Source organism: Cottoperca gobio, chromosome 4 (genome assembly GCF_900634415.1).
Source record: "Cottoperca gobio chromosome 4, fCotGob3.1, whole genome shotgun sequence".
NCBI classification, from domain to species: domain Eukaryota; kingdom Metazoa; phylum Chordata; class Actinopteri; order Perciformes; family Bovichtidae; genus Cottoperca; species Cottoperca gobio.
Genome location: NC_041358.1, coordinates 20,863,918 through 20,885,453, shown reverse-complemented (window position 1 = coordinate 20,885,453; position 21,536 = coordinate 20,863,918). Strand labels below are relative to the sequence as shown.

The 21,536-nt window shown below is 42.4% G+C and overlaps 1 protein-coding gene across 3 annotated transcripts in view; it reads left to right on the top strand.

Annotated features, from left to right (window-relative positions):
* Window positions 1-2,907: 2,907 nt before the first annotated feature.
* Window positions 2,908-21,536, top strand: part of LOC115007500 (capping protein, Arp2/3 and myosin-I linker protein 3-like) — a 28,270-nt gene continuing 9,641 nt past the window's right edge. For 2 of the 3 annotated variants that reach the window (XM_029430406.1, XM_029430404.1), the window contains exons 1-29: window positions 2,908-2,992; window positions 5,529-5,623; window positions 8,247-8,297; window positions 8,389-8,448; window positions 9,223-9,344; window positions 9,482-9,576; window positions 9,911-9,981; window positions 10,106-10,179; window positions 10,257-10,332; window positions 10,428-10,516; window positions 10,993-11,087; window positions 11,187-11,273; window positions 12,575-12,684; window positions 12,782-12,859; window positions 12,969-13,045; window positions 13,542-13,646; window positions 13,778-13,847; window positions 15,231-15,312; window positions 15,455-15,551; window positions 15,767-15,821; window positions 16,293-16,465; window positions 16,575-16,643; window positions 17,090-17,183; window positions 18,914-19,012; window positions 19,107-19,226; window positions 19,307-19,420; window positions 19,493-19,668; window positions 19,810-19,897; window positions 20,194-20,313. In XM_029430406.1, coding sequence (XP_029286266.1) covers window positions 2,935-2,992; window positions 5,529-5,623; window positions 8,247-8,297; window positions 8,389-8,448; window positions 9,223-9,344; window positions 9,482-9,576; window positions 9,911-9,981; window positions 10,106-10,179; window positions 10,257-10,332; window positions 10,428-10,516; window positions 10,993-11,087; window positions 11,187-11,273; window positions 12,575-12,684; window positions 12,782-12,859; window positions 12,969-13,045; window positions 13,542-13,646; window positions 13,778-13,847; window positions 15,231-15,312; window positions 15,455-15,551; window positions 15,767-15,821; window positions 16,293-16,465; window positions 16,575-16,643; window positions 17,090-17,183; window positions 18,914-19,012; window positions 19,107-19,226; window positions 19,307-19,420; window positions 19,493-19,668; window positions 19,810-19,897; window positions 20,194-20,313 — 2,700 coding nt within the window. In that variant the 5' untranslated portion in view covers window positions 2,908-2,934. The remainder of the gene's footprint in view (window positions 2,993-5,528; window positions 5,624-8,246; window positions 8,298-8,388; window positions 8,449-9,222; window positions 9,345-9,481; window positions 9,577-9,910; window positions 9,982-10,105; window positions 10,180-10,256; window positions 10,333-10,427; window positions 10,517-10,992; window positions 11,088-11,186; window positions 11,274-12,574; window positions 12,685-12,781; window positions 12,860-12,968; window positions 13,046-13,541; window positions 13,647-13,777; window positions 13,848-15,230; window positions 15,313-15,454; window positions 15,552-15,766; window positions 15,822-16,292; window positions 16,466-16,574; window positions 16,644-17,089; window positions 17,184-18,913; window positions 19,013-19,106; window positions 19,227-19,306; window positions 19,421-19,492; window positions 19,669-19,809; window positions 19,898-20,193; window positions 20,314-21,536) is intronic. The other variant, XM_029430405.1, reaches the window with a different exon arrangement.

The window sequence follows — 21,536 nt, the reverse complement described above, 5'->3', positions numbered from 1 at the left end:
AGTAGCTGTCACCTGAGACCAGGTGCCTGGGGCTCAGAGTCGAAGCAAGAGCATCGTTTTGTTTGTGCTTTAACCACCCGTAGCTCCACACAAAACTGGAGTTTGACTCCACTGAGCACCGCAGCAACACACACTCACCAAGGTAGATGTTTGACCCCGGAGGCCACACAGACACACTGACCTTCAGATTCTCTGCAGGAAAACGGAAACTCAGTTATAGTCTTTTCTGTTCCATGCTTGTGCCAAATAAACTATAAGTGTGTGTGACAGGTGCACACTCTCTTTGTCTTTGCCAGTACCTGTAGATGTAACAACTTGGAGAACAAATGCAGCTATACCTGAAATACAGAGAAATTATTCCACACAAACACAAAAAACACACATACATCTCCTTATGTCCTCATATACTACCACAGCTTGTTCCTGCCACGGCCGTGGCACTTTGGATACAGAATGTTTAGTCTACAGTCTGCTCTGCCAATCAGGAGTAAAATGTATTAACATGAACGCCACAGGCAGCTCAGATGGTTTGTTCACACATGGCGGCATGCCAGATAGTCAGTAATGGTCCACTGCTGATTTTGAATTGTACAAGGAAGACAATATTTGGTCAAATTTCAAAAGAGTTCATCTCTACAGGCAGAATCAATACATCTATCACCAGTAAACTTGTGTCTGTAACACATAGCAACAATCTCTTATTCAACTGAGAATGAAAACACAAACCATACGAGCAACTTTCCTCACATAACACACACACCCAGTCGCAGGCAGCGCTGCCACACAGTGTGACAGAGAGGAGTGCTTCCTATTCCTTAATGAGACTGTTTAGATGGTATTCATCCCCATGGGAACAAAAGGAATGCACACACACATTCGCTGTGTTTTCCTGTTAGACATCGATACCATACACACACATACAGTAGTGTAACATATTCTACAGTCAAACAGTTTTGAACATAATGGTTGTCAAGGATGGAATCGCCAACACGATGATTTTGCAGCCCTGTAATCATTTCTCTTAGCCCTATTCAGATTCCGGTTTGTGCACATTATTTTAATTTAACAGTGTCTGAAACTCCCAGCTCCAGACTAACAGCCCAGTAAAATGTAGAACCTTGCATAACTACTGATACTGATATCTGCATCAAATAAGAGAGTGCAGCTTTGGCTCTAAGTCAGCACTGCTCTGACAGCCGTATGCAGACGCTTCCTACTGCTTTGTTGACCAGTAAACCTTTTTCTTTAATGGAAACACAAAGATACTTTTTGCAAGTCATTCCAGTAGATGCCAGTCTGAACGCAGCCATTCACTGGTGTAAAAAGAGCCAGGTGTGCGTCAGTCACACAGGTTTTATCTGTGATACTCACCCAGCAGTGAGGAGATAAGGATGATGTTCATTCTGTCAACTGTCTAAAATCAGATGTGCAGCTCCTCTGTGATTTCTTCATAAGAAAGAGAGAAAGTGACAATAATTAGGATTTTAAGATTTCCACCACTTGAAGGACATTTTCAGAAGTCCATTGTTAGTTTTTCCTCAGACTTTTTTATTTCAGAGCCTATGAGACTCGAGGAGTTTCGGCTAACTATCAAAGCAAACCACAGTCAGTCAGAGATGGTCATCTTGGTGGGGACATTTCCTTCCTCTGTTGAACAGTTAACAGGCGGAGCCATCGGACAGAAGACTCCAGAGACAGATGGAAAGACAGAGATGTACAGTATGATCCCAAACCACAACAAAACCAATTTACTATCAACAAGCAGTTTTACAGTTTCTCTGTAAAATCACCAGCATCATTATGTTGCACAAACACTATATGTGACCCGCTGCAGATGTGAAAGCATATTAGTCATACTTAATATTTTCTCAAGTAGTCTTTATTTATGCTGCTGATGTTATGTACATCCGGATGAGAGCCTGAGACGAAGGATGTTCATTGCAAACGACTGCTTCTATGTAATTGTTGTGCACATGATAAATAGGGAATGTGCTGACGTTGATGCTTATTGTTTCTTTGTGGAACATTTCATTGTATTCAGTTGAATACAGATTTGGTCAATTAAATGAGGGGAATAATAACCCCCCAGTCAATTAGCTTTTGTTTTTAGCACCATGTCTCTTTGGATCACAATGTCTGTCAGTCTGTCCATCACTTTGGTTCCGACTAATCGATTGCCATGAAAGATATTCATGGTTCCTAGAGGATGAATCCCAATGACTTTGGTGATCCCATGATCGCCACCATCAGGTAAAAGTTTTCAATTATCCTGTGAACTATGTCAACATCTACGGGATAGCTGGACATTCATGTTTTCCAGATGATGTATCCTATTACTTTTTTCAATTTCCTGAGAATGAGGTTGACATACAGCATGTAGTTTTGAATGAGTCTCAACAACTATTGGATGGATTGTCATCAAATGATGTACACACATTTGAAGAACAATACAAGCCAAAGGATTACTGATAGAAAGCAAATGATATTATTAAATCTAATCTTTAAACATAAAAAAGGGTAGTAGTGTAATACTGTCATTGTAGTTTGGGTTTTTGCAGTCAAAGTGCATTTTCAATTAATTTCTAACTTGTCATTTTCTGTGCTTTTTCCCAGGTAACTACAGCTGCCTCATTATCGCTCCATGATCCCCGCCTTCTCCTCCTCATCCCTCCCTACACCTCTCTGCCCCTCCCTCCACATCCCGTCTCTCACTACATCCAGCCTCCTGACATCCACAGGGCTTCTTCCAGGAAGCGTCAGTCGGATGCTCTGCTGGAATGCCTGGGAGAGAGACTATCCTTTTTGTCCATTTCTGAGAGAGAGAGAGAGAGAGAGAGAGAGAGAGAGAGAGAGAGAGAGAGAGAGAGAGCCAGGGGGAGGAGGTGGAGGAGAGGAGGAGAGGAGGAGGGGTGGCAATAGGAGAGAGGATCAGACATGGCTTCTAAAGAGATCTCTGCTTCTGGTTTCGCAAGTGTAAGCAAGGATATTACAGGTGGGTAACGTCCGCTGCTCGGTTATTTTGCTCCGTGTTATGTCTTGTTGCGGGTTGTAACCGCGGCCACCCTCGGTGTGTCTGCGTTCAGGCTTGGGATGCTTTTTCTCCGCGCGTCTGCGACCAAACAGACGCATTGGATGATAGTCAGGAGCTACACCTTTACATTTTGTCCTGAAGCTTTACGGGGCGGCTTTGTCCTCCTCGGTGCATGTGAATCAGTTGATGTGCAGATGAATAATTAACAGTGCAGGGAAATGTACCTTGCTTTACATCTGCCCCTCGGGGAGGATCAGGTAATAAAAAGCCCAGCCTTAGGCCAGAGAGGAAAAGGGGCGTTGTAGAAATAATGGTGTGCACTCGTGGGTCTGAGAGCGTTTTGTTCTGCACGCTTTGATCATCAAACCTGTTTCAGAGTATGATTCCCTCTCTAAATCTTAACCCTGGAGTATTTTATCTTTGTTTCCCTGCTGCCTAATCAGCTAAAGCGCTATAGGCTAGTGATTGTACGCGTGCGCGTGTGCGTGCGAAAGTGAAAAGAGAGGAACTGATAGAGGCAGATGTTCACTGTATCGTGCCAACAAAAATGCATAAGCTAGACCAAACTGCGACAGCATGCACAAATATGTATTTATTTTTTTCTTAAACAGCAACAGTTTACACATGCCAAAGTCACAGCACAGCCTTGAAGTGAATCACGTGCACGATCGCAACGCACGCACACACTCCACACTCAGTAGCAGAGAGTCTGCTGCTGCGTTAATTACTCCTAATGGCTCTATTAGGCGCACTGTGATGATGATTAATCCAGTTGAGTCCCTGCCTCCTCATTCAGTCACCTGCCGGGCGGCTGCACCGCCTCCCTCTGCCCCGCCTGCACTGACTGATTGACAGGAGGAGCACTGGGGGGGCTACTGTGGCCCCTGGTGGCCTGCAGATTTGCAGCTCTGCACAACCTGAATGAGACTTTAGTGTGGATCAGGATGGATTAAGATTATCGTTGAATGTTTTATAAGTGTTTTATATATACAGTATTCACTGATGTAGAGGTGATAGTGATACAGCAAACCGGTGCCAATTTGTTAAAAGCATTTATGTATTATTTTAGGCTTGGAAAGTAAAACGTATATATCCTTTGCTTATGTAAAAGTAGCAATACTACAATATAAAAATAAGGTAAAAACTTTTTTTTTTAAATACCAAAGCATTATCAACTAAATGTAACTTCAGTGTCAAAAGTACACATTTTGTTTTGATTTACTATCCGGTGTGAGTGCATCAATTCTGCTGACATATCCCAGCATCCCGGCTTTAGTATCGATTTGCTCATAAACCCTCAGTCTGGGATGCTGTGCAGACCCAGTAATGGAGAGGCTGAATCATCTAATTCCTGCCAGCGACTGTATGTTTCTGTGATGTGTCGGTGCCGTGTGCTCCCACCCGGCTGCGAGTGAGACTCTTCCTCTGGCGCGGCTGGTAGTTCATGTGCCGTATAGGTCAGGGGTCACAGCATTGACAGTGATGCTGTTTGACAGGAAGACTTCTCAGTGAAACATAAACACTGATGCTCCTCTGCGTCTTGTTGCTCTTGTACCACAAGATATAGAGCAGCTCAGTGTTTGCATTTGAAGAAAATTATTATATATTTCTGTGTCTATCTGTGATTAATCCATGTAATCCAGACTACTTCCCACTAAATGTCACTCTTTTTGCTTCAGTGTTACATGCAGATTAAATAGTTTTACATAGAAGAGGTTCGTAATTTATTTAAAATCAGCAGGACTCATATAGTTCATTTGGATTATTGTATCATCTGAAATGCCACAACCGGTCTTATTGAATGAAAATTCTGACATATCCCTCACTTAGTAGATGAAGACGTGAATACAGACCTGCCAACCCAAAGGTCAAAGTGATTTAGTGTGCAGGTTGATTTAAACGGATTGGATTTTATCTTAAAAAATCATACTTTTGGATGCTTTAGAGTATTATATTTTTCTGCCTTGTATTAGAGATTGGACTGTGGTAAAATGAGAAGAGGACATTAGGCGATAGAGAGATGGGGAATGATATGCACAAAGATCCCTGGTATGTTGCGAACTAGGTACATTACATGTTAATGTTCAGTACTTATCAGTAGCAACCTTCTGTTGTTTTTGCTATACCTGAAAGGCAATTATGCTGATATATGAAAATCAACTTGCAGAGACGGGAGAGAAAATCTACAGTAGACGATTCCCTTTGTAGTTTTGTCAAACTAATGTTATTGATGTATGGTAATGCAGTGTTAACTTTGCAAATCAATCTCGAGTCACTGCACATGCAACAATAATGTGTGACTTTGAGGAAAATAAATGATAATTTTGACTGTGATAAATTACCCGTCTCAAGTTTTCAGTCTGTTGCAGGCTGGTTGTTTTTACACTGTGTGCAGACACGTGCAAAAATGCTGGTTTGATCCATTCAAAATGAGTGCCCTTTTTGTTTATATTTTTGCTAACATTATATGTCTACGTGTTTGTGTTTTTATCCACAGAAAGCATCAGGAAGATAATTGATAAATCATCTATCAAGTTTGTTCATGGAATTAAGCTCGACGCCAAAAGTGGGAAAACGGAGGACAGATTAGTGGTATGTCTCTGCTTACAGTCTGTTCACTGAGGGCTGGGCCTCTGTATTACACTAACACCGGGTTGCTGATGTAGAAGAAAGACAAAATGAAATCCTGCAACATAAACGGTCTAATGAGTGCACCATGTACTGTATGTACAGCATTGTTGATGTCAACTCCCACTGCAGTGTTAATTGATCTCTGACGGTGTTGCCCGTGACAGCAGAAGTAGACGTTCTCCGTGATTCAACAGTGGGGGTGAACATAATTTACTAACTGCATTATAACTGCCACCCCTCTTCTGCGACTGCTGTTGGCAGGATGAATATTGGATAGACAGTATCTGTGGGAGCGGCTGTGCATCCCTCCGTGTCTACTGTGGAGGCAGTGGGGGGGGGCTGAGCAGCTCACAGCCTTTGATTCTGGGGGTGCTTTCATCAGAGAATATGGGACAGAGTTGTGAAATCTCTATTTGAGTGAGTGAAGCTCAGCCAGCTATCTGGATCAAATCTGGGGCAATCAGCTCTTACATTATGGACCAGAACTTAAATATAAACCTGGAAGGACGATGCTTGTACTTGCACAGTGCAGCGGACTTATATACAGTGTGTGCATGAACACGGGTAACATCCTGTTTTATATACAGTACAGCAGCTTTTATTGATTGGATGCTTCTTTAAGTGCAATAGCTAAACCACAAGATCTTATACAATTCCCAGGCCAACTGCAGTGAAGTCAGTGTAGTTTTTACACAGCTGCCCCTCCTGCAATCACGCGTTGCCTCGACAGAGCAGCGATTTCACTCAATGTATGCTTTAATGATTCATCGTGTGGCGAGCATGGGCGATGAGGAGAGTTTCTGCATGTACGGTCTTTGATATTCGGACACTATCTACTGGAAACATCTTTCCAATAAACTCTTTCCTATCCATGTCTCATTTACTGCTAACTCTTAAAAGCTGAACTGGAAAGAGTTCAGTTGCTCCTGCTGGGTGCGCATAGCAGTCGGAAAAGGAGATTGGAGTTTGATCAAACGCGTTGTGTTAGATCTTTGGGCGAGAGCAGAGCTTACACGTGTTAAGGTATTGTGTCAAAGCTTTCTTTCAGGTTGGGATCTGTCAATGCAGGTTACATGAGTTTATTTTGATTTCTTACTGAGGTGTCACACGAGAGAAGATTAGGCTATCTGTCCTGTAGCAGCGCTCCTGCTTAATTATACACCACAATAAGCATGATGTGTGTGTGTGTGTGTGTGTGTGTGTGTGTGTGGTCTCTCTTTGATGTGGGATACCTGGACAACTCTCTCTCTCTCCTGCTGTATCAGCATGATTTACTCCTGTTTACTCATACGCTCTCTCTTAACTAATTCACCGTAATGTGATACAATGTGGTCTGCCTAATCAAGTCCTTCAGACAGTCTTTGAAGAGAAACCCAGATTCTCTCTCTCTCTCCATCTCCCCCTATCTCTCTCTCTCCATATCCCCCTATCTCTCTCTCTCTCCATCTCACGCGCACATTTTGAGTGACTATACTTCCGACAGCTCAAATGCTGCGTTGGTGTAAGAGGCTGTCAGTGTGTGGTTCTGACAGGCCTGTGTCAAGCTCCTCTCTCCACAAAATACAACAGTGGTCCTGTAATTGAATTACTGCTTTTCATTGGGGAGAGGCATATGGAGGGGGGGGGGGGGGGGGGGCTTTGTCCTGAGGGAGTGTTTTAGAAGGGCCATAGTAGAGAATGGAGTAAATGATTGGGAGTGACGGAGCAGAAGAGGAGAAGAAGAAGAAGAGCCGGGGGCAGAACTCTGGGGCTGGTGGAGAGCAGCGAAATGTCAAACAATCACTGCTCTTTGTTAGCCTTGATGGAGAGAGACACTGACTTTTTTAGGCTGTGCATGTAGCAAAAAAGAAATTGCCGCTCATGAACAAGAATCAGGAGCAGAATCAAATTTATCCAACAGCTGCATTAAACATGTTTCCATGCCGGGAGTAAGTAGATACAGGCCTAGAAAAGCTGCATGTGCTCGTTCAGCTGGAGATGCACAATTAAGCTCTTTGTTTGCTTTCTAATTGCCAGGCACGTCCAAAGTCCCACCAACTTTGCATTGCACTAAAAATGACTTCAAACCGCAGACAGCAAATTAGAAGAGGTAGCGTAGCAAAAAATGCTAATTTGGCAATCTGACCCAGCATGACCGCCATTTCTGGCTCTGGTGCAGACTTGGGATGTGGAGGGAAACATAATTTACTACTGAGAATAGGTGGTTATTTCCCTTTAAATTCTGATATTAAAGATCTGGGGAAATGCTGAATGACCAGAAATGATTGCCTGTTGAGCCCAAAGCCACACTGCATGTCTCACATTTATTATATGTGCCACTTTCATGTTCGCCCACAGCAGACGTAATGCAATGCTAATAAAATTACATCTCGTATTCGTGAGAATGTGATTAAAACGTCAGCCTGTATGTCAATCTATTAATGTTAGACAACCTGTCTCTGACACAGAGAGCTTTTAGCTGGATCAATACATGCATATGGAAAGGACTCATTTCCCTTTCATCATTACCATAGAAACCCCTGGGTCTATGTTCCCCATGGGGAGTGTGCAGTGAACTTTCAGTTTGTTTTTTTCCTCCTTTTAGGTCCTCACAACATGGCGTCTCTATTTCCTGGCACCAAAGATTCCTGCTAAGGTACATCTTACCCCTCCCTGTCTCCACTTATTGTACAGTATGAAGCTTTGTCTTTCATAATGCCATTTGTCAACTGTTTCTGCAACAACAGGTAGAAACCACTTTCAACTTCTTGGAGATTCGAGCTTTGAATTCCCAGCCCGAGCACCAGGTGAATTTAAACATTAATACTGAACTCTGTACGCACTCAGCTCCACTGTTACAGCTTTTTTTTTTTTTACTGTGTAATGGAGTGGTTACATCACTTTGGTCTTCGAGGACTGACAAAAAGCATTTACTTGAAACAGCTACTCTCTTACTAACTTTTTCTTTCTGTTTTGTTGGCTGTGGCGGCAACAAGACTAACTGTTTAGGGACGGCCTGCTTTGGGAGGGCATGGGAAGGTCTTTTTAAGTCTTACTTGTTCTAATTTTTCTATTTCAGCCTTCGCTTGCAAGATTAATTACAGAAAAAAAAGATAAAGTAGTCACAAATGATGGCTTTCGTGTGCGCGACAGGTCGTAAAGGTGCACTTTGCCTTATGCAGAGGACAACAATCTTCAATTGTAGGGCATCATTTTCCCACTCACACTCAACTAATGAGTCATGAGTCATGAGAAACACAAATCTCTACAAACGTTTATTTTCTCCTTCACTTTAGTCTGCATCATAGGTTAAAGTAATTACTTTAAGTTTAGCCTTTTATTTCGTATCCCTTTATTCTAAAATAGCATCAGTGGCTATTGTGAAACTTGTATTCAATTAATATACATAGGTTCAAAATGTATTACATTGTCTCTTTGTTTTACTCTCTTCGTTATTATTGGTGAAACAAATAAACTCAGTACTATCATTTTTTAGAGTTTTGTACTTTCTTATAAACTCAACCCCCCTCGCCACCATAATCATTTTCATACAGTCCCTTACAGTGCCATTTTCTGTGCAGGTTATTATCGACACTGACAAGTCCAGCTACTCCCTGAGGTTTGAGTCACGTGAACACCTCAATCATGTGGTCAGCCATATTAATTTCGCTCTGTCTCGAATATTCAACAACTCCATTTTCGCGTAAGTGTCTCTCACAAGAAAAGAATATCTGAATAGATCACATATCAGAAAGTTTTTTAAATTTTTTTAAATGACCTTTAATTTCGCAATTATCTAAATAAATATATTCCATATCTTTGTTTCTTTGATCTTTGCAGCCCTTCCATCTGTCATTCAGACAGTGACCTTTCGGAAGGTAGCAGGAAGTATTCACCCAGCTCAGAAACTTCAGTGGAAACCCAGAGGGCCTGTGGTAAAAGAGACATTATCATCAAACATGGGAATTTGTACACACACACACACACACACACACACACACACACACACACACACACACTACGGGCACACGCACAGCACTTGGCAGCTCGTGAGGAAGTTGGCTCACACACTTCACAAATGGTGTCCCAGATGTTCTTTTTAAAGTGCTCTGTCACAGAAAGAAAAGATTGATAATTGGGACAAATGTTTCTGTGTGCATTTCCCTGCCTTTTCTCTCTTGTTGTAGCTGAAAGAAGCAGCTGTTCACATCATCTCAGATTCATATTTCTTCTCTCTTTTGTTTTTTTCCCACTGCCTGCCTCTCTCAGGAGGCTTCTCAGAGACATACGCCGCTCTGTGCGACTATAATGGCATCAGCTGCAAGGAGGAAGTGCAGTGGGTAAGAGCTGTGGGACTGTGCCTGTGTCGCTGTGAGTGCTTTTGAGTGTTACGTACAGCACTGTGCACAAAATGAGGGGGTCATATACTGCAGCAAACAGGCTCATGGGTAATGTTGCTCCTAGGATGTGGACACCATCTATCACTCCCAGGACAGCCGAGAGTTCAACCTGCTGGACTTCAGCCACCTGGAGAGCAGGTGAGGGACAAACAGCGGTCAAAACTATTTCCCTCCAAAATATGGTGCCTCATTTATCTCAGTTGTATCTTTACCAGGGATTTGGCGGTGATTGTTGCATCAATGGCATACAACACCTGGTTCACTAAACTGTACTGCAAAGACCTGCGGATAGTAAGTATAAACTGTTTCTGTTGAGGTATTAAAAGAGGCTTTAAGCTAAAAGCGGGGGGAAAAGTTTAGTTGAAATGTGAAAATGTTTCTTTCAGGGGTCAGAGGTCACTGAGCAGATCCTGCACACGGTCAGCAAATCCTCCAGCCTGGAGGAGATCACTCTGGAGAACGCTGGGTTAAAATCGTGAGTTTTGATCCCTCTCTTTTACTTTTCATCCTTTCAATCTTCTATAAACTCACAGGATTACTACTCAGTTGTATGATGTCCTCTGTGGCTCTGAAGAAAGATCTCTAAAATCTGAAAAATCTCAGATTGGGCTTGAGCCTTTGAATCTTTAACAAAGCCTGTGATAGAAACTTGGGTTGTTTCAAAGATGTGGGCATTAACCAGTCTGGAGGATCAAATATACAACACTACTGTCTTGCATTATGGGAAGTGTAGGCTCCAGTGTTTTGTTTTTTAACTTGCCCTATACTTAGTGACTAAACGTCAGAAAAATCTTTGCATCTGCTGCACAGATATGAACCCTTCTTTTTTAAATCCATCCCTTGTGAGTCTTGATGAAAGTGTAATGCTAAATATCTACAGTGCCTCTTTAAAAGCTTGTGTGTATTTACAACATCTGTTTGTCTGTACTAATCTATGGACCCACTTTACAGAGACTTTCCACAGAAGATGTCCGCTGCTCTTTCAGAGAACCCTGCTTCTGTCATCCACTCGCTCAACTTGTCCCACAACTCACTGGACAACCAAGGTGCAGTCAAACATCAACTTCTCTTTGGTTGTCTTATTTTGTCATTTTAGTATGGCGGTAATGAGGTGTCTTCTTATATCTCTTGTATGTATGCTGCAGGTGTGTCCAACTTAATTCAGCAGGTCTGTCGCCTCAGCAAGGGACTTCGTCTTCTCAACCTCTCGAAGACTTCACTCACCTCCAAAGGTTTGGGCCAGTCGCTCTTTATGTCCTGCCTTGTTGTCCCTATCTATGGTTCAGTGATGTTGAGAAAGTGTGGCCACAGTTCAAGAACTCCCCAAAATCAGGTAGAAGATTGGTTGGATTAAACCCACAACAGTTTTTATTATATAGCTGATTAAACTGCTCTATGATCTCAGGTTATATAATAATTTATGGAGTATAAAACCTCCAAAGCCCCTGATGATTCTCCCTCCTGAAGTGCTTTATTTCATGTTTTGCCCCTGCACCGACTCCATATTGACTTTTGATGTCTTGTGCTGCCCCGCAGGCAGCATGCCTCCTGTTACGTCTCATCTTAATGTGTACCCAGCCGAGAATTTAAATATTACATTGAAGCAGGCAGATACGATGCACCCATGCTTCCCATTACATCCATTAATACCCACTGCTGCAGATGTGTATGAATTATGTAAAGGCACAAAATGTTTTGAGAGTGTTCTCTTCTCTGTCTTAATATAATATTGTACAATACCCACCCCCCCCCCCCTGTTTATCCATCTCTCTGTCTCTCTGGCTTGCTCTCTCTCTCTCTCTCGCTCTGTCTCGCTCTCTCTCTCTTTCTCTCTTGCTCTCTTGCTATCTCTCTCTCTCTGTCTCGCTCTCTCTCTCTCTTGCTCTCTGTCTCTCTCTCGCTCTGTCTCGCTCTCTCTCTCTCTCTCTCTCTTGCTCTCTTGCTATCTCTCTCTCTCTGTCTCTCTCTCGCTCTGTCTCGCTCTCTCTCTCTCTCTCTCTCTCTCTTGCTCTCTTGCTATCTCTCTGTCTCTGTCTCGCTCTCTCTCTCTGTCTCTCTCTTGCTCTCTCTCTCTCTGGCTTGCTCTCTCTCTCTCTGTCTGTCTCTGTCTCGCTCTGTCTCTCTCTGGCTTGCTCTCTTTCTCTCTGTCTCGCTCTCTCTCTCTCTGTCTCTCTCTGGCTTGCTCTCTCTCTCTGTCTCTCTCTTTCGCTCTGTCTCTCTGTCTCTCTGTCTCTCTGTCTCTCTCTTTCGCTCTGTCTCTCTGTCTCTCTCTCTCTCTTGCTCTCTTGCTATCTCTCTGTCTCTGTCTCGCTCTCTCTCTCTGTCTCTCTCTTGCTCTCTCTCTCTCTGGCTTGCTCTCTCTCTCTGTCTGTCTCTGTCTCTCTCTGTCTCTCTCTGGCTTGCTCTCTTTCTCTCTGTCTCGCTCTCTCTCTCTCTGTCTCTCTCTTGCTCTCTCTCTCTCTGGCTTGCTCTCTCTCTCTGTCTCTCTCTTTCGCTCTGTCTCTCTGTCTCTCTGTCTCTCGCTCTCTCTCAGGAGTGGTGTCTCTCTCTCAGGCTCTGTGCTCCAGCGATGAGTACTCCAACTCTCTACTGCACCTGGACCTGAGCAAGAACCCCGGGGTCCTCTCGGGGGAGGATGCCTCGGTCAGAAAGCACAACCCATATGCAAACAAAAACACACACTGTTCCATTTATACGCCACTTCCAGCTTAATGTGACGTCTCTCTCTTTCTGTTTCCAGAACTTGTTTTTGTTTTTGTCTCAGCCCAACTGCCTGGTCCATTTGGATCTGTCGGGCACAGATTGCTCTGTGGACTCAGTAAGTATTTAATGTCTGTCGATGATCAAATGTTTACATGCAACGTTGAAAAGAAATGCATTTCTCTCTGTACAATGCTCAGCCCGTTTCCACCCTGTGTCTCATGCAGCTATTTGGGGCGCTTCTGAGGGGGTGTTGCGCTGATCTTTCCTTTCTGAATCTTTCCAAAAATTCCTTCTCCCACAGGTTAGTCATATCTTTACATATCATTACCTAAACAACAAAAGCAGCTTCAAATCCAAATCTGGGAATATATCATCCTTATTTAACCATAAAGGCTCTCCTCTCTCGTCATCCGTTCTCCCTTTTTTCTACTTTGTTGTTATCTTCATCTCTTGCTTAATGGGAATTCAGAAATGAGCTTTGTGGGATTCACTGGTACTCTCTCTGGGTGTGCCGTTTAAAACCAGAACTCCCGGCGCTGTCTGCATAGATAAGACTCATGAATATTTATGCAGAAGCTATCTATCATTTGACCCCACTTGCTCCCCTGCCCTCTTACAGCAAAGCAATATTCATCTTTTTTCTCATTCTGTGTCAGTACTCTGCGCTCAGCACTGCACTCATATTTAACCAGCATGTCAACAAGGTCACTTCATCTCTAATGTGTGGCCGGTCTCATTCCATACCACTCTCTCTATCTTCTCCTCTCTTTCATCTTGTTTTTTTTCCTATGCACTAGGAAAGTGAAGGACACGCTGCCGCTGTTCCGTCAGTTCTTCAGCTCGGCCTTCAGCCTCACTTATGTCAGCCTGGCCTCTATGAAGCTGCCCCCTGATGTTCTGAGGTACTGGGGCCTCTTATTTTCTCTCCCCAGATCTGCTTCCTTTTATCTAAACTCCACTACAATGAAGCACATGGATATCTGAAGCTTCCTCTCCTTATCTTAAGGAACTTCTATCCTTCCTGTCTCCACAGAGCTCTCCTAACAGGGTTAACCTCCAATCCTCATATCAATGACCTTCATCTCGACATCAGTGGCTGTGAGGTAAGAGTTCATCTCTATGTCTGCAGTGGATTCTAAGCTCAAGTTAAAGGGGTAGTTCAATATTGGGGGATTTTCTTTATATCTCCACCTGCAGTCTAAAGCAGTGGTGGGCCGTCAGGGCCAGCAAGGCCTTCTCTGCTGGCCTAAACATCATCAGAACATACATTTAATTTTTATATATTATTTCTACAAATATGTATTCAATTATTCCCCATACTCTATTCTCTTCATTTCATAGCTTTCCTCTGGAGGGCTGGCCTTTATGTTAGAGCTTTTATCCAATCATATTTCAGCCATGATGTGTTGCCAGGGTCCAAGAGATCTGCCCTGAGGCCTTCAGAATCAACAATGCGGGCGCCTGTCGCTTAAAGTGAACGGAGACAAAACTGTGGCGTTAACCAATCAGATTTCGAGTTGGGGACACCGGGGCCAGCTAGCAGGCGTACGATAACGTCAGCACGTCCACGTCTTTTGATTGGATACACACTATTGAGAGGCAGAGCTATGCAGAGCTAGCAAACTTTTTATTTACCTTTTTTTTTTTTTTTTTTTAGCAAGCTAATTTGTGTAGATTTCTGTTTTTCGAAACATAAGCTCACTGAAATTCAGGTTTATTAATGTAAAGAAAATATTTCTAGCTGTAGAAACAACAAAAAAAGAAACGTCTGAATGAAATGTGCTACTTTTGTGAACATCTAAATACCGACTCAAAGCAGAAACTATGTCGGAAACACAAAGTTCCCACACTCTAAGTGACACTGAAGTCACACATTAACAGACACATTTAAGTCACAAGTACAACTATTGGCTCTGCTTTTACAGCTGAAGTCAAGGCCAAAACTCAGTTTATATAATGTGTACAATTTGTTTCATTCATTATACAACACTCAGAATCTTTTACAGGTTTACTGATGGAACATTTTGTATGTTAAATTTAGAATTTGTAAATCAACTAGTAAATGCATAAAATGGGATTCTCACACACATCCAGAGTAGCATACCATTTTACTTAAGTACAGTGCTTTAGTAAATATACTTTTTTTAGACAGTGCGAACTGTGGGCTGTGCACTCACAGCTAATGGAAACAGCTCTTCCAGGTTATTAGAATATTTATATATTTACATGTTTAAGCAAAAAAGTGCTGAGTTATTAAGTAGCCAAAGATGTTTTCCCTACCACTGAGCAGATCTGCTGCAGATCACAAGCAAGGCAGAGCTCACTCTTCAACAAACCTTCACACTGTTTGCAGGGACATAACAGAAGCATTAATAAATCTGCTTCACTGTGGAAAAATAGAACAATTCCCCAAAGACTAAACCCTAAAATGACTGGGATTCTTGCCTGTTTCATGTGTTGGTTTGCGCTTCACTCTCTCTCTCCAGCTAAGGTCTGCAGGAGCTGCTGTAATCCAAGAACTCTTCCCCAGAGTCTCCTCTGTTGGCACTCTGGATATCTCAGACAACGGTACAGTGGCACGCTTCAACACATCCTTCTGTGACCTTGACTCTTTGTCCTCGGGCAGGCAGGCGAGGTTTGAGTGGGATGTTAATGAATCAAGCCACGTTGTGCTCTATATGTGTATGTGTCTCTGTGTGTGGGTTGACAGGTCTCGATGCAGACTTGCTCATAGTACTGCCGGCCCTCTCCAGACACCCCTCCCTCAAACACCTTTATCTGGGCAAGAACTTCAACATTAAAAACAGGTGCTTCCAGTGCTCTGTGTCACACTTTGCTGCAGTTATTTGTGTGTGTACATGAACACAAGGCGTGTGCGTATATATGCCAGCTCGAATATACGTGTCTTTGATTTAACGTCCCTTTTTAATAAGCACCTGCCTTTCTTCGGGCGGACATCTCGCTGTCAGCAGGAAATGACTCGCGCCAACTCACCCAGCCTCGTCTCTGTGTTTGTCTGCAGGGTTCTGGATGAAGTCCTGCAGAAACTGGTGCATCTCATACAGGAGGAGGAATGTGTGAGTGATAACAAAGGACATCTTCTCTCTTAAAAAACATACTGTGTAATGCAAATGTATCGGTTTGCTTGCACTGCTTTTGCTTCATAATAATCATCCAAATAGAAAATGGATCAGCTGCAAAAACACAGAAAAATGTCACTCCTCCCATTGTGGAAGGGAACAATAATAAATATAATAATAATTGTTTGGCTTAAGGTTGGATTCCTAGACTCATAATTTTTGCATTATGTTTTACTTTAGATGTGTCCATGTATCATTAATTATTACTGCCTCAGTTACTCAATACACACACATATTATAAATCATTCATACATACAGCATGTAAAGTCATGTTGGCGAGCAGTCACATCCCAGTCAATTTCACCACTGCACTTTATCCTCACAGCTCCCCAGTCCCCTCCTCTCTTTATATCCCTCCAACCCACACACACTCACACACTCACCTTTGTTTCCCCTCTGCCTCTTCAGGCCCTGCAGTCGCTGTCCCTGACAGACTCGCGCCTACGCTCCCGGGGCACCGTGCTGGTCAACGCCCTGGGCAGCAACACCTGCCTGAAAAAAGTGGACCTGAGTGGGAACAACATGGACGACATCGGAGCCAAGATGCTGAGCAAAGCCCTTCAGATCAACACCACGCTCAGGTGAAAGAGAATAAATGTAGAAAGACGGGACATCTTTTTGTTTTTGCAGTATCATTTCTGATCTATATGGAGGTTTGTATTCAGTGCAACTAACCACTTTGCCCTGCAGGAGTGTGACATGGGATCGCAACAACACCTCCGCATCAGGATTTCTAGATGTGGCCCGAGCACTTGAACAGTAAGAGCATTCAAACATCACCGACATGTATTTTTATGTGCACGCTCTAATTTGGCAATAATTATTAGGATCTGCTGCAAGAACAGTGTTGAATCTTAGAAACAGTGATATATTTACCTTCTAAGAGCTTTTAAAACGTTGATGGATGTATGGATGGATGAATGTTGAAATTTGCAGCGTCAATTGCTTTCCAGTTTGCTATCTTCAACGGTGCAGACTTTACTTTAGGCTAAGGATGACATGGTTGCAAAGATCAAAGTATTACTCACTCATTGCATGGCATAGGAGGGATATTTTGGGAAGAGCTCTGTCCATAGGGGGATATTAACCTTAACTAACCCTTGAATCTGTAACCCACTTTATTTTCTCTCTTTAGTCCTTTACTGTCTCCTTCAATAACTCGACCCTTCCTCTGTTCCTTCCTCTTCCTCCTTCCTCTTTCTCAGTAACTTCATATTGCAGTACATGCCTCTACCCCTAAGTGACATCAGCCAGGCGTACCGCAGCGCCCCTGAGAGGACAGAGCAGGCACTGACCAAGGTTGGAAATCGGAGACCAGCAACTGACACCGTTACTGTCAGAAATAGAAATTTAAATTCAACAGATTAAACTAAATCTGGGAGATTTGATCTCTTTCTGGAGCATTTCTGGTCTCAACAGAACATCTTTAGCATGTTGTCTTGCATCTTCAAAACTCAGTTTTACTTCAACCATTTGCATTTGAACTATAAATACATCAAGGGCTTTGGGTCAGAATTTAGCAGCATTTTATGTTTAAAAAGAAAAAACAGCAAATCTGAGGCTCTATGAGTTTTGTATCTGTTAGTCAAAGTCTAGATATTCAGTTTTGTTTGATCCTACTGCTGTAAAAATCTATACGGTTCCACGCATAATGGTCTGATTCACCAAATAACGAAATTACCCAGGCCCCGTTTCCCGAAAGCATCTAACAGCTAAGATTATTTTACTTCCATTGTAAATCTAAGATCATCTAAGTCTCAGGTCACAATGCTTTTGTGGAAAAGTTAAAAGTGTTTTCTACAAGAAGCGCTCTTACATTTTCCCAAAGTAGCACTTAAAGCGTCTAGAATCGTTATTTGTATAATAACAAAGTATCAAATGGCATGGTGTCCCATATTCACTCTCTTTTAAGGCTGATTTTGGTCTCTACCAAACCCTGTGGGAAATATCAGGCTCTTTAGCTGCTAAATGCTCCACTATTGTTACCAGCAAGTCTCTTACTGAGTCTGTCTGCTGAGGAGCTAGTATACAGTGGGTTAATAGAGCGTTTTGTATAAAATCAGCTGCCTGCTGTGGAAGAAAACAACACTAAGAGCAGTTAGAGGGAACCAAAACAGAGAAGTTGCAGACGTACAACTAAACAATGAGCATAAACTTGCTATAAAGCGGAGGGGAGCTGCAGAGTGTAAAGTGTGAATCCTGGAAACAACACAATAGAAATGTTATATACTTACAATTGTTCCGTATCAAAAGGAAGCTTCATTGGTACTTTATGATTCATGTTAAAGTAAGTTTAAGAAGGTAAACTTTAATCAGTGTCAGCTGGAGTACAACATGTTACCTGAAACCACCTTGTATGAAAAGAAAGAAGAAGATAGGGAAACTGAAAACATCATGAAAGTAGCATTTCTGCCAGAGGAGGTTAATACATTGACTTTAGGTAAACATTCCTTACTTTGATGCTGCGAATAAATTAATAAATGAAAATAGACAAATCCAGTTGCCTACATCTTTCAACTTCAAAGTGCTGCTGTCATTTCTGTAGTTATTACTGTCTTGCTGTCAAATTAATTATTGTATTTATTTATTTTTAAATGCTATTTTCTTGCTTTTTCTTTTTTGAAAAATGCTCATTTTACCTCAAACGTCACAGCAGAGTGCATCAGTGGTCAGGATAAAAGGAAATGAACAAGATCAATACACATATCAAAGAAACATGTAGATTCTGGAGGCTGCTCTTAGCCTCCTACAAGTGGGAAGGAGGTACTTGTAGATTTATGTTCCTTTCTACAAGAATGGTTTTAAGAGGGTTTGTAAGATGGATTCTACGATCATCCCAGCCTGAAGATGTTTTTAGGAAACGGGGCCCAGAAATGTGCCTCTTCTCTGCCTCCTTTCACTCTGCTTCATTGCACTTTGTTTCCTCAACAATCTGTCAGTTGCATCATCCCCTTGTTATTGCGGTCTGTCCTCCTCGTGTTTTTGAGGCTAGTTTATTAAACTCACTCTTCTGCCTGTCTGCTGCACAGATCCAGCGCTCCCTGGTGAGAAACAACCAGACTCAGCGCTTCTCTCAGAGGCAGGCTCTGCGGCTGCACCAAGGCCTGGTCACGAGCACTTCCGAACAGGTAGCACTTATCTGTGTGCGCTTCCCTCGCCATATGTTTGAGGGTTTTACGCGTGATTGCGCTCTTAACACTCCCCCGCCTGTCTGTTTCCAAGGTGATGGAGCGCCTGTGCGTGCGTGTCCAGCAGCAGGTGTGTGTGTTACAAAGCGTTGGAGAGATGGAGGAGATTCAAGCTGCTAAACAAGTGTTAAAAGAGGCGAGGAACTCCCGCGCTGTGAGTGATGTAAAATGAGTGAGCATACTATTTGCATTAGTCACAAAGACATTAGAATTAATTTTTTTATTTCTTTCAAGCTGTACCCTTCACTGTGTGAGCTGGCTCATGTGCTGTCTGTGGACGGGCCGGTGCGGCAGAGACTGGACTCTCTGGCTGGAGAACTCGCCAAAGCTGCGGACAAGGAGCTTCAGGTAGATCTAACAGCTTCTTTCCACACCATGATCCGTCATAGATGACTTACTGATCGTTGGCATCCATTGCAGGTGATCGTGGACTCCATGGTGTCTCTCTGTCGCGAGCTCTGCCCTATATCTTCTTCTGCGGCAGAGAGGTTGAGTCCTCCACTCTCATCCGTCTCCGAGCGCGTGTCCATCCCTCGCTCTGCCATTCGGACAGCTCTGATGGAGAGAGCAGCGCAGGACATCCACCGAGCTTTAGAGTAAGAGACAGATGTAGGAAAGGAAAAGGGGCGAGCAGCAGTAAAGGGTTGAATTTGATAAGTAGGTTATTGATTTCCTCTCGCTTTTACCAAACCTCTTCCCGTCCGTCTCTCCCTTTCCCCTAACCCAATCTTCTGCAGAGAAGTGAAGCTGTCCGTGGTTTCTTATCTCACCAACTCCATCGTTGACCAGATCCTGCAGGAGCTCTATGCTACCCATAAGACCCTGGTAAATATTAATAATAACTTTATTTGTATAGCACATTTTATGCAATGATGAAGCTTGAAGTGCTTAAGAAAACAAACAAAAAGCAATAATGAAAGAAAAATAAGGCTCTAATATTGGCATTATATGTTTTTGCAACCTTCTCAAAGATCTGTAACATGTCTTCTGCTTTTGAACCTATGAGTAGAATTTCTAAAGTGGGACAGGAAGCAATGCATCTTTGGTAAAAACATATTATGTGTCTGAGACAAAGTGATTGAGTTGCCGTCAAAGGGACTGAAGAACGCTGTCTTTCTCAGACTCGGCAGGTGGCTCATTTCAAACACTGGGAGGGGACATGTGACGATGGGACAGGCTGGAGGTTCAACAGACACAGAGACTCTCTGGATATCACAGACGAGGAGCTCAGCACCAGCATAGTGAGTGTGAATATACAGACACATGTTGTCTTTTTATGGCTGTGCCTAATCTTATGTTGGGCTGATATCCATCTTTTCATTTGTTATTTTGTATCTCAGGTGGTACAGTGTCAGGGTTTTACATTATTGACATTTGAACTAATCTAACTCCATTTACATTAAATATACATATATTCCCTTTAACGTTTAATTTCTTATATTATAAGTTCCATTTAATAAAAAGACAAGGTTGTTATGAAAATCTTTTTTGTAATTGTATTAATATTTTCAAGTTAAATGAGTAGGTTGACACAAGACTTCTACAGTAACAGGGTATTTCACTACATCTTATAGGCACATACTGTATATTTATATTCCTTTTTGTTTTCTTCTTACAGTATTTTACTAATTGTCACATTCTTATGATCTAGGGCAATTTATTCCACACAGTTCACTTCATTGACAGTAACAGTTCAGTCATCTTTTTGTTGTATATTGCCTGCTGCAATCTCTGTATGATGGCCCGAAGTACTTTAAAGAGATTTAAAAAGATTTTGCTGAGCTGTAATATAACCGCTTTAGCAGTCTCTTGTCAACATAAAATAAAATAAAGAATAGCCCAACAGCTATGAAAATGTCAGACAATTTTCTTTTGCCGCACTGCCTCCAGCATTTATTTTTTTCCCTTGGAGAACCACTTTGTAAATATTTCAATTTTGGATTCACAAAATATCGTATGATGTTCTTCCAGCTATTGCCAAGACCCCGAGGTAGTACTGTGACTTTCTAATATATTCTTCAGTTATCTACAGGCCTGATTCTCTCTCCCATTTCTGTCTGACATGAGCACTGAAGCAGTTTATAGAGTTTCACATTCTATTGTATAATTGTGGTATTAGATGTTTGTTGTCTTTAATCTTATAAGCTTCAATGAATATGTTGACTAAATTATGGTCACACTCATCCACTTGTTTGCCATAGAAATAAACTTGGGAACCACTTTTAACCAAAAAAAACACGGCTTCAGTGATGGATTGCTGAAATGATGGATTTTCCTCTGGGTTCTGGCATTTGAAACATTACACTGACTTTCTTGACAGAAGCACTGAAGGTCAACGTTTGCAAAGCCTTAACTCCTTCACTGGACACGTTTCAACAATACTGGGGTTGATGATGTATTGTCAATTCAATTGTGTTTTGGCCTTTAGATGCTTTTACTGATAGGCTTGATTGAAGGCCTATAA